General features: G+C 43.6%; 1 protein-coding gene across 2 annotated transcripts in view; it reads right to left on the reverse strand.

The window, feature by feature from the left end:
- Positions 1-12,887, reverse strand: part of PPIL2 (peptidylprolyl isomerase like 2) — a 71,911-nt gene that overhangs the window by 12,134 nt on the left and 46,890 nt on the right. For both annotated transcript variants that reach the window (XM_054219321.1, XM_054219322.1), the window contains 3 exons: positions 12,684-12,717; positions 4,250-4,367; positions 1,529-1,585 (listed from right to left, as the gene is read on the reverse strand). In XM_054219321.1, the coding sequence (XP_054075296.1) occupies positions 1,529-1,585; positions 4,250-4,367; positions 12,684-12,717 (209 nt within the window). The remainder of the gene's footprint in view (positions 1-1,528; positions 1,586-4,249; positions 4,368-12,683; positions 12,718-12,887) is intronic.

Raw genomic sequence — 12,887 nt, forward strand, 5'->3', positions numbered from 1 at the left:
TTCGGGGCGCACACTCCCTGCACCGCAGTAAGCTCAGCCGCTCTCCACATTCTCTCCTGGTGAATTATGGTAAAACCGGAGCACGGCGGGGAAACACAGGAAAGACACTGGAGGAGTACACGGGATGCTCACTGAAGCCAGGCTGCATCCAGAACTGAAGAACAGTGACATTTTCAGCTGAGCTGTCCTAACCCAAACTCTATTTGATGAGGTGGCAAGTTCAGGTTAACACCATTACCGTATGGGATTTAATGGGATATCCGCAGGGAGGACTCAAATTGTAGCTTAAGTGAAATAGTCTTAAGATACTGGTAACGTAACTCCAAGCACATACTCGCTCTCAACTTTCCGTATTAGAATTTGCTTTACTTATTTGCTTTCACCAAATGACAAGGGAACTTTAAATTTTCCTAGGACAGACCTGAGAAAGGAAAAAGAAATATATTTCAAAGTGTGCAATTACTGCAGAATGAGTATCAGAACTAAGAGCACTAAAATACTTGTTTAAAAGGAAGACAGCTTCTGCCTCAAGAACTCACAGGCCAAGAACATGGATATATCACTTCCACAGTACAGCACTATTGTATGACATCCAATCAAAGCAAACAGCACCTGCATTTATTTTCAATTGCCGCTTTTCAAACAGATAAAACTATGAAAAGAATAAAAAACAAATCTTCGTTTGAAAAAAGATTGTAAAATCCTTGGGAACTGCCAATGAAGCAAGCTAGTAAAACTCCCCTTCCTGCCACTTGCACGGAGGCGTTTGTTAGAGCAGGCACGCGTGACCTGGTCAATACCGTGTACCTGCAGCGGAGGAAGCAAAGAACAAACTGTAACATAAAGATTTTGTATTATCTTCTGTAATAAATACCTTGATCTTTATCATGCGAGGGCCTGACTGATAGAGACTTTTGGAATAGACTTCTTTGTAAAGAATGAAGTTCCCTTGCTGTCTTGGCATTGGCGGTATCTTTCTATATACACACATAAACACTTATGCAAGTGTACACACACACATACAGATTTTATACCAATGATAATTGTCATGAATAAAAGAAGAATAGAATAAAAAAGAATAAAGGGGGCCAAAAGACCTAACCTGTGCAGAAGCTCTATTTCTATGCCATGATGACAAGCAGCCCTGTCACGACTAATATCCTGGTTGACAGCTCATAAGAAGATGAAAGCAGTGTTGAAGAGGTAATCTCTTGTGTCCCAGCAATTAGCATGCACAAATAAACACGGCTGGCTACAGGACGATGATTACTTTGTTCACAACTCCCTGGAGGGCCACCCACAGAAGGGAAGTAAGGCAACGTACAGCGATGGAAGGAGAAAAAAAGGCAGAGTCTGACGACTGGCACTGATGCAGTGCTGGCCACCTACTCACAATGAGGAGAACCGGATTGTGAGCTAGGATTTTGCTCCAGTTCCATTTCAAGAGTCGCTAGATGCTTCTCCTTAGGCTTCAGACACACAGGAGAGCACATCTGCTATACTGCTGTTCATAACATCCTTCACTTACCTTCCAAAAACTGTATGCTTCTTGTCCAGATATGCACAAGAGCGGAATGTGATGAAGCTGGAAGGAATAAAGACGTAACAGTTAGCATATTATCTCACGGACACTCAACAACAGCCAGTGATGCTTAGAAACAGAAAGCATATGCAAAAGCTCCCTGAGGGAAGACAAGCCCCCATTCCCCTCTGGCTCCTCCCTGGGAGCCCCCCTGGCCAGACATCCTTTAACTCCTCTGTGTTGTGGGGTTTGTCTCGGATTTCTGGAGGTTTGACTTCTCATTTTTACACCTCACTAACATCCCTAACAGCACTCCAAGCACAGTGACTTGCACAAAGTCCAGAATTAACCTGAGCATCTGCCTCCCTGGCCAGGCCGGCCCCGGGAGCTCGCGCAGGATGGAGAGGTGCGTCCTGCTTGAGAAGCACTTTTCTCGTGCACGATCCTGCAAATACAGTTCTGTAACACTACAGTCTCTGCCAGTGTAAACGTGTGTCTTCTAGGGTATTTACTATTCACATTTCTCTTCCATTAAATTGGCCTCTTGGTGATCCATTTCTCCTCTGGACACAGCAAATTTGTGCTTCGGATACAAACATGGCAGAAGAATACTTCGAAGTGTCAAACATAATGAAAATCTGTGAAACTTGGATTTTAAATTTTTAATTAAGTGGACTTTGAATTTTTGGGGTTGTATTTTTAAATATAAACATGGGAACCAAACCACCAAATCCAAAGCAACCTTTACTACTAAAACTTTTCTCTAAAGCTTAATGCTTCTTCGGAAGACTTGGACGACAAGGGTATGAGACAGAGGTTTCCACGCTGTGGTCTGCAGACCACGATGGCCCATCTTGGCTGGACATGCAGTGCTGGCTCTCCTCCCTGTCTCCATCTGTTACACTACATTAGAGACAGCTAAAAATATATAAGCATTCCAAAAGCACTTTTCCATATAAGCAACTGCCTCAGGAAGTTATAGGACTGCAAATAGGAGGGGCTGCAATCCGCCAGACAATCTATTAAGACGCAGCTAGCCCCAGCAAAGCTCCCAGAGGCTGTGTAGAACGTGAACTCCTACACAGGGCAAACATTCCGACTTACCCTTGTGCACGGGTTCTTTGCACCACGTTATTCCCAGATATCCAATACTTAAGATTATCAAGTGGTCAGTTATGTAGCATTGTAACAAAAAAAAAAATCTGAGCAGTAGCAAATATACAGAGAAAGCTCCTCATCCATCACCACGGTCAAAATAAAATTAAGGGCAATGGAATTAACATAACTCAGCATGACCCCGGAGGAGAAGCCTGCAGCATTATTCGAGCGCTCCTTACCCAGGGGACCCGGCTCACCCTGCACTGCAGTGCCTGCCACGTATGGGGAGAGCTATTCACCCAGTTCCTGAGGTCACAACAGTTGCCAGAAGCGTCTAAACACTGCTTCGGAAGCTTTATAAATATGGGCAGCTGGAGTCTCTCAAGGACTTCACATATAAAGGAATTTCGCATTCCATTTGCAAATTTTAGGGAAACATACGATCACATTTACAGCAGCAGATGACGTGACTCAATATGGCACATCACTCATGAACTGTCTCTATATCTTCTGTTTCTAGAATCCGTTTGTTTTGTTTTGTTTTTTTTTTTTTTTACAAAAAAGTGCCTCTACTCTCCCCTAATTTAGCACCTGAGTGCTGGCAATAACATTCAGATCCAAAATAAGCTCTACGGCAACTCGATCCTGCAAACTGCCCAACATGTGCTTAGCCTGGAGTATGGGAGTAAGCCTATTAAAGGCCCTGACACCAGCACTTGTGTTTAATTAAGGCTAACCACACTATTGCATAGGTTTACAAGCATAATACTACTGAGCATCATGACGACCAACACCAGGAACCCCTTCCCTCCCTCCCCAGTCCCAACACACACATATAGTCACACACACACACCCCCCCTCACCCCACACTCTCTCTCTCTCTTTCCTGAGGCTCCCAATAAAGGTATAACTTTTTTCTATTCCAGGACTTAGAGAGCAGCCAAGAAAGAGTTGGCTCAAAGTGACACAGAACATTTCCAAAAGACTGCAGGCAGACACCCGTATTGATGTTACACATAAGGAAAGTTATTGCAACTTCAGTATCTTTAAATTTCATTTGTTGTTCTTGCTGCTTCTTCATTCATTTTTTGTCGTTTGAGTCTTCGTTCTGCTTTTGTACATTGAAAAAACAAGTCATTCTCACCCCCCATTCTGCACTCTGCCATGGCTGGGCTCTACGCGTTTCAACAGTGCAGAACTCTTCTTATTTATTTCAAATCAGGTGAGTAAAAAGAAGCAGCATTTCCATGTTTAATTTCATTAAGCCCTTTCAAAAAGTTCAATATGGGACTAAATTTAAGCAGAGTGGAGAGGTGTAATGATCTTACAGGGATAACAGCGGAGGGACACTGACAAAAATGAATAAAACCTTCAAATCATAAAACCAGAAAAGAAAAATTAATGATGATGATACTATAAACCTACAGGTTCTTGCCGTGCTTGACTTTGCTCTTAGACTGGGTAACAGCGGCTGTAGCTACCCTGATTTCAATATGCAGCACTCGACAGAATCTTTCACTTGACTGAACTTTAAAGAGTAGCTCGTAAAATGTCATTTGTTTTCTTAACGGAGTAAGACACAATGTCTGGAGGGAAACAATAAAACACAAAAAGCAAGTGACTACTTACAACTGTGATTTGTTTGTGTTAGGTCCCGAATTGGCCATACTAAGAACACCACGTCCCGTGTGGGACAAATTGGGCTTAAATTCATCTTTGAATGGTTTTCCCCAGTAAGATTCTCCTCCTTAAAAGAGAAAAGATGACAGAAGAAATGTTTGTTTTCATTAGTTTCCCACTACATTTTATAACAGGCACTGACATTAAATTTAAGGTTTCTGGCACTTGTGATCACTACGTGTATAATATGTTCTTACCTCATCCCTACCCCTAGGCTAGGATTTGAGCGTGCCCTTGAAATCAGATGCTTGTAACTGGCAACACAATTCTGTGCCCCCACACTATCAACTGCAGCCCACCAGGCTGTTTAGCAACAGCACTATATATTGTGTGCTGAAGAACTGTCAAGGATTTAATTTTTTACCATAATTCTTCTTTTTTGAGACATTAAATCTTTAAAAGTGGCTTCCTGACAAATCACAGAGCAAAGAATTACCAGTTTAATTGCACTCTGGATATAACATCGCTTCTGGAAATAAATATCAGGGAGATGAAATACGTTCAGAGAATCAACTAAGAATAACAGCTATAAGCTCAAATACTCAATACCCAGATGATGTAAACACTTAAGCACAATGAAATCAAAAGGATGGCAAAACTTTGCACAAGCCACAGACCCAGCTCTCCAAAACTCATTTCTTTTCTGTGCCTGTGGATAGAAAGGGGGCCTGGGAGACCCCTCCTCCTGGCTGTCATTTTTACATTATTCATGACAGATCCGACATTTTCATTTGCACTTTCCTCCAGGATCATTCTTAATAAGAAAAACGAAGGCTGAGATGAGTCATAGTTTTACAGTCAAATCCATAATCTTGTTTGACAAACCATGGGAAAACATTTCACCTTAGGATAGTATTAAAAATAAACCAAACGAAACGACCCGAACAGGCAGGAAGCCCGGTCCATCTGCAGAACCGGCTGGAGAACGCTCTGGAGGAACCGCATCCTCGCGAGGCAGGAGGTCAGTAAGGACCTGCAGTGCTCAACGGCTCTTTGCACACGCGATGCAGGACCGCAGTTTGATGGTACGGCTGCACAGCCAAGCAGCAAAGAAAACTGAAGAATAAAACAGGCCCCTACTAAAAACCTTGTGCAGAAAATCACAAGAGTGCATCAAATGAGGAAAGAGTTTCAGGTGATTCCATGAAAACAAAGCATCCCAGAGCGACAGCTGCCTGTGCAAGTGCAACTAAGTAAGCGAGAAATTTTGGAAGAAACTGACCCACTTAAAAACCCAATTAATCATGTTCAAAAGACCTATTAATAGAGTTGAGTGTTGCTTGCTCTGCAATTTGACAAGAGGCAGCAAAAGGGGACAAACCCTGTAGGGATTTTCTGTCATCGGGAGTAGAGGAGTGATTACTTCAGCAATCTTTGGCTATTGAATATTTTAAGATCAGCTAAATTACACCAGCTTGAGCCCGTATGCCAATCTCTTCCAGTACTGGGTGAAAGGGATATGGTACAGCTGCAGCCAGCTCTACTGGCTTGAAGATGGATCCAAACCCCAGCTATTCTAGCCAAATCCAAACTGTTCAAGCCATTAGAAAATGTCTTACCAAAAGCCAGTAATTTTCTTTGCTAACGAATCTCCCTGTGTGTTGCTATTTGCTGAGAGGTTACTCACACAGTGCCTTAGTTACCTGCCTTGTTCAGAAAACCAAAGTTCTGGTGGGTTAGTAAATACACCAGCTATGCTCAGAACAGCGAGGCTGCGTGCCACCAGGCGCTGCCCGAAGCCAGGAACACGCCTGCAGCCATGGACTGCATCACACTCGTGCGCTGCTTCCTTCCCTCTTTCCCAGTTTTCACCATTCTGCCCCGCTGGGGCCTGATGGGGAGCCCCGGGGATGCTCCCTGCCCGCGCCACCACCCCTGCAGCGCCACTGCTGCAGGACCTGCATGTCTGCTCCCCGTCATGGCCCGAGTGACAAACGTCACTTGGACCTTCCTTATAGAAATACATCATTTTGCTTCAAAGGACCTCTTGAAGGAACTCCTAATTATTCGTAAAGCAGATGGACTTGGAATCACAGAACAGTTTGGGTTGGAAGGGACCTTAAAGCCCATCCAGTGCCACCCCCTGCCCGGGGCAGGGACACCTCCCACCAGCCCAGGTTGCTCCAAGCCCCGTCCAACCTGGCCTTGAACCCCTCCAGGGATGGAGCAGCCACAGCTTCACCCGCTGCGAGTCCTAACCTACAGGAGCATTTGCTGTTAGAAACCCTCAGACGATGCGCAGACCTGAACACATCCCACTGAGACGGTCACAGCAGCAAGTGCACAAACCCTTGGGTCCGTTACACCCTCCGTGTGCTCTCCCCTGGTACTGCAATCACGGCGCTGCCAAGCTGCTGAGAGAGGCTGGAATCAACCCTGGAGCCTCTGCTGGTCAGAAAAATAATTCAAAGGGGAAGAGGAAAATTGTGAATGACAGAGACTCTCTCTCTGGCACACCAAGCACCCAGACACAAGAGCTTGCAGACAGGAGAAACAAGCAATGGCCTTTAGGTTTTGGAGTATTTATTTTTGTATGATTTCATTTCAGATCACACACTGCAGGTCAGAATTAATCTTGTATGTACAAAGGCTAACTTTGGTTCACTCCAGTTCTCTCGAAATAAGTGCTAATATTTTAGTAGATAGTTACAGGATGAGACCCGGTCCCTGCCTCCCCCTCAGACAGCTGTTCCGAGGCTCATCCCTCTGCCGGGAGCTGCAGGCGAGAATGGGAATGGCCTGGGCAGCGTTCGCCTGAGGGCCAGGCGTCCTGGAAAGGACATGGCTGAGGTGTCTGCGGAGGCCCAGCAGCACCGCCTGGGACACGGCACAGGGAGCGAGACAGCAGCGCAGGAACGCTTGGGGGTGGGTGTTGCTTTTTTAAAGAAAAAACACGATTTTTTAATTTAAGAATACTTAAAAAAAAAAAAAAAAGGAAAAAAAAAAGAGAACCCCAAATGTATTCTCCTTAAGTTAAAAATAGCCGGAATGTGCTGTTTGTCGGCCTCCTGCTAACCCCTGGAACTGTTCCAGGCTTCAAGTATCTGCTTGCAGCAGGACCAGACAGAGCAAGCCAGAAGACGGTGAGTTAAACGTATACATTTTTTTAATTACTGAAACCCAGAACCACTTTCTCGCTGAAGATTAAGTACAGATCCCTCATTAGTCTACTGCCATGGCAGCACAGTGCCTAATGCGCAGCCGGGGGGGTCTGGAACAGCGATTTTAGATCCTTACATTTTACTCTGTACAGTACAGCTTAATGTAAACTCGGGAAAATAACTCACGGGCTCCAAACCTACTAGTAATAATTAGGAGGCATTCGGAAGTACCCAGCAGATTTTACTGTGTATTCCCCACATGGCTGGGAGGTGTGGCTGTGCCATCTTCCTCATTTTCTGAGAGCAGAAAAGCCTTCAGGAGCTAGAAGGAGGTTTTGCACAAGTCTGTAAAATAAGTCACATGCCTACCCTGACAGCCGAGACTCAAAGCTGAAGGCAGCTGGGAGCCACTTCCCCACATTTTTAATAAAGGAGAAAAATTCTCTTAAATTAAAGAGATGTTTGCCTAATTCTCACACAGAGATGACACCAAACACCACACAGCTCACAGAAAAAATTAGACCGCAATCATCATTTCCATGGCTATCCAGAGCGGCAAGATATATTTAGCTGGTAACCGAAGCACAGTTATTCAGTCTCGTATCTGCATCTTGTGCTGATAGTGAAAAGGTGAATAGATTTAAAGTGACACCTGAAACAACCACCCATAAGCAACTATACAGAAAACAGCCAGGTTTTCAGATTGTCTTTTGAACTAAAACAGCTTACCCTTTGGTAGTCTTTGTTGCTTCTAGAGGCATTTTTTTCAGAAAGTAATTTTTGGGGTAAAATTACAGAAGTCATACAACTTTCTTGCATAGAGCTGAGAGATGCACCTAAAGCTTCAGAAATGTAGCATTCCAAAAGCCAGGTGTGGGCTGGGAATCATCACTCGTGACAGTTGTGATTTTAAATAAATCCTTCCTTTTTCTGGCATAAAAATTGCTAAGCAGTGGTAAGGAAGTGGGAGGGCTCTGATTCACAAAAATGATGGCTTACTTTCTGTAATTTTCTTCTTGTCATTTGGAACAACGAGGTACATAATAACATCTGACACTTTATAGAGCTTTCCAAGCGAGATTCTTGAATCATTTTGCAAATGTGAAAGCCTTAGCTCAGCCCGTAAGCGCCTCTCCCCTTTGGGATGAGCGGGCACGGCACTGTTAACCCCGCACACCAGGGGCTGGATTTTCAGCCGGGCTGCAATCTAAAAGGAGCGTATTGCTAGAGAAAAAGATTCCGCTCTTGCCCTTTTGCTCAGCTTCAGTCATGCAAGAAAAGGGGCTCTAGAACTGGTTCCATTTTAGGAACTTGCCTTGTTAGGAAATGGCACTGCAGAACTCGCCAAGTTTGTCCACAGTCCTTTGCCACTGACAGCCCAGAGAAGCTCTGCTCGTTGCCAACCAAAATGCAGTTCCCACCTACCACTGGTATTTTACCTTGGACTTTTACAGCGATTCCACACCTCCTTTGTGTCCTCCTGGATTCATAAATGGACAGAGGCACGTAACAAGCTGATTCATGAGACCTTCCAACAGGGTGCAAGGAAGAGTAGCTGGAAAATGCCTGTGCCACTTTGAAAACGTAACGCTTATAGTTTTCTCTTTTTCATACAAAAGGGTTAGGATATTAAACCTATTTTTCCTGCACGCAAATTTTCTTATATTATTTGGAACACTGAAAATACAGAGCAGCTGCTCCACTTGCACCAGCGTGAGCTAGGCAGAATTACTCACAATGTTCAACCACTGAGCTGTTATGAACAGCAGGAAAAGAGATACATCACAAATCCAAAATTCATTTTCAAATAATTAATCATTACAAAGAATGACCATGACTCAGCTTATTGCTCTGAATACTGCCTCTATGGGTGGTTATTTGTCAGAAAAGAAAGAAGCTGCTGCAGCACAGTAAAACTTCTCCCAGTAGTCTTATGAAACATTAAAAGTTGAAGGCTGTAGAAAATGAGTTTGGTCCTCTACATCAGTGTCAGCCTCACAGGACTCTATATCTGAGTGCTTTGGCAACGCAGGCCTGCCAGCTAAGCCAAGGTAAATCTCTGCTCCCCATTCTTTTCCCTCTGTGGTATCTCAACTTCTAGATGCCATAATGCTAATTCCCACCCTCCTCCGTCTCAAGGGTAACTGCCGAGTACCAGGAATCAGCCGTCCTTCATGTGTCTGCTGGGTCACAATTACTTTTATGACAGCTTAACAAGAGACTCAAGAAGGACACATTGGGGTGCTGCATAACAAATAAAAAAGAAATAAGGATGAGCGCTGCTTACAGATAGGACTGCTCAGCCGTGGAAGCGGGCAGTGACAACCAGCTTGGCGTGTTCCACCTGTGAAATGTTTCCAGAACACAAGACGCTTACCCAGGTGAGCCGAGAGTGCAGCCGCAGCCCACGTACGCGTGACATGTAACCGTACGTCACGTTGTACTGAGTGTGTCCAAACCCACCCGTAAGCCGGGGAGTCCTGGGCTCGGTTAGCAGCGCAGTGGCTGATCAGCCAAGCGTTGGGGTGGTGCAACCATAGCCCCGACACCTGCTGCTGAACATGGGAGGGATGGCAGGCGGCAGAAACCAAATGGTGGGAAGAGTTTTGAACAAGTCTGTTCTGGTTCCTGAGCTGATGAACAGCAATGATTAAATAAATATAACAAAACGAAATTATATACAGGCTTATTGCACCTTCCACCTATCAGACAGGAAAAGGCATGGGTTTTTTATAAACAAACAAAACCATCCCAAACCTCTTAGCCCGAAAATTTCAGTTAAAGCAGAAGTTTCTATGTGGAAGAGGAAACAAAGGATGTTCTTTTTTTTCTGAAGTCTTCCTACAAAAGGCTCTAACAGAAACAATTCTGGCAGTTTAAAATACTGATGTTTAAAAGGTAATAGGGCCTTTCCTATTGCCAACTGAAATATCTGGGAAGAAAGCCCTTTTGTGCTCTCATATGCTTCTCTGATATCGCAGAAGTCACTTACACCCCTGGTAAACCTCTAAAGACCATTAAATTTCATGGACTTTTTAGCTTTCAAAGATGCATTTTTTTTTTTTCTGAGCAGGAGTGAGTTAAAGAAATACTGGAATTCCTTCCAACTGCCAAAAGAAACAAAAAGGGGAATTTACACTGCAAATAACATACAAGACCCAGGTAAAAAAGCTACAAGGTACTGAATCCCAGTGCTTTACTCCAAAGCTTTGCTAACATGAATGCTTGCGATCACATTAATAACACGCAAACCAATGGACTGAAATGCTTACACCACAGGAGCCTGAGGAAGCACCACTCTGCCACGTTCTCGCAGCGCTGACGGGCTGTACCCGGCCTCTGGCTGCGTTGCTGCGCAGAGGAGACAAAGCCAGCCAGGACCTTCGCTCTGGCCACCTTCTTACAGCACGTGGCTCCAGATACGCACGGGAAATCTCTGCCTCACGTTTGAGTGCCCAGGATCCACCGGATAGTCAGGAACACATCCTGACAGACCACTTGTGCTCTCTGGACTGTCTAAGAGGCTTCATTTAACCAAGTATTAAACACACAGGCATGACGGTCCAAGAGAAACCTGGTAGCCCACCAGGCTGTCCATTTACATATTCAATAAGTGATTAAGTAAGGATATCTAAAATTCAGCTGTCTTCAAAAAATAAAACCCATTCGGTTGCAAAGAAGATAGCTGCATTGTTTGGATTATGCAATAACTGCAAACAGTCTCTGAAAATCTGCAACACTCATATATTTGAGTGCACGCTGTCCATTTTATTAGAACTTTAATAGTCTTGACAGATGTTTGCAAGACATCTCGCCTGCAATATAGTCATATTTAATTAAGAATGACAAGGAGGAAAAGATGGAAAAGACTAGAGGTCTTAAAATAAAGAATATACAAGGCGTTTTTTCTCTTATGGGCTTATTTGCATTTTACTTCCTATTTGCTTTGCCAGTAGAGCTGAATCTTGACCTTCAGTGCAGCTGCGCTGCCAGTCCTCTGCCAACTGCTAATTGTGCTGTCTTACAATACTTCCACCATTTGCACGAACAGAGACAAGAACGACACCAGCAAGTTAATTTTCATTCCACAGCAGGATCTGAACTCCACCCTAGAAGGGTGAAAGGTGTCTCAGGCAACCCATTAAATTTCTCCCGTCTCCTGACACCTCTTTAATTTCTCATTTTAAAAGATGTTCCTAATTATGTCTTTTGGGATTCGAACCGAAACTTTCCTTGTAACAAAATCATATCACATATCTTTTGACAGTCCAAGGGTATACGGTAACAAATCTTGTTAATGGGCTTTTGCCACCAAAACACAGAACCTTTAACTAGTCTCAAATCAAATCTATGCAACTGTTGATTACCGCATGCAGGAGAAGAAAAGCTGTTGGACAACTCACATGAACATTATTTAGAAAGTAAATAGAGCTAAGCATTTAACAACTACGAAGACATCTTTTTTGGATGACCTGTGAGCACACGCAGAAGAATACAGTGCTCGCATATAAAAGTGACACATGTATGAACTAGAATAAAGATGCACCGAATGCCACAGACGCGGCGAGGAGGAGCTGTGGAGGCTGGTGACATCTATAAGTGGGTAGATAAAAGGTGCAAGTGGAAAATGAGTAAATTTACAGCAGCAACCAGAGCTATTACATGACATATCTACTGCGGTGGGCAACGCTCTGAGGACCCGTCAGCTGCTACATCTCCCGACCATTTCTGATACAACTATTATGCACATCTCCAACTAAGGGAGAAAGAGCAGGCAGGAGAATTTATTAACGGTGATCCCTAAAAGTTAGAAAAAGAGCAGCCTGGGCTTTACAAGGCAACTAGCTGGGAGAACAGATGGTATCTGGCCATTCACCAATTCCGAGGCAGGTCTCAAGTATTTCATGAACACTGAATTTGAAAGCAACTTTGCATGAATGTGTTTCTTCCTTTGTTCTTTGCCCTGGAAGGCCAGCTGTAAAATCATTATAATTTGTATTTATTTATTTTTTGGAAAAAAATTAAAAAAGCAAAGACCCAACAAGAATTCTACATGGAAGAGAGCCCAAGTTTTAGACTGAGAATATATCAGATAAAATTTTGAGCATAATTAAAATGGTCATAAAAATACAGCGAAAAACCCTAGGCTTTAAAGTAGAAATACTCACAATGTACCATGTATCATCATTTAGAGAATATTAATCTACAAAGTGCCTGGAAATAAACGTAACAAGAAAGGACGTGAAGTGAAAACAGTTTACTTGATTCAAACTCAACCTTACCTGTTCCTGTTCCAGTCGGATCACCTCCTTGGATCTGCAGAATTTAAATAAAATCAATAGGTTACATACCTGTATCTGTGTGAAAGACATTAAATACAAACCATAAAAGCCAATTCTGCTCAATTTGCTTCCTTCTATATTGTGTCATGTTGACAAGCTATCAACAAGGAAACCATTACTACTTATTTGGAGCTTCTTTTATCA

Source organism: Rissa tridactyla, chromosome 13, assembly GCF_028500815.1.
Source record: "Rissa tridactyla isolate bRisTri1 chromosome 13, bRisTri1.patW.cur.20221130, whole genome shotgun sequence".
Lineage (NCBI taxonomy): Eukaryota > Metazoa > Chordata > Aves > Charadriiformes > Laridae > Rissa > Rissa tridactyla.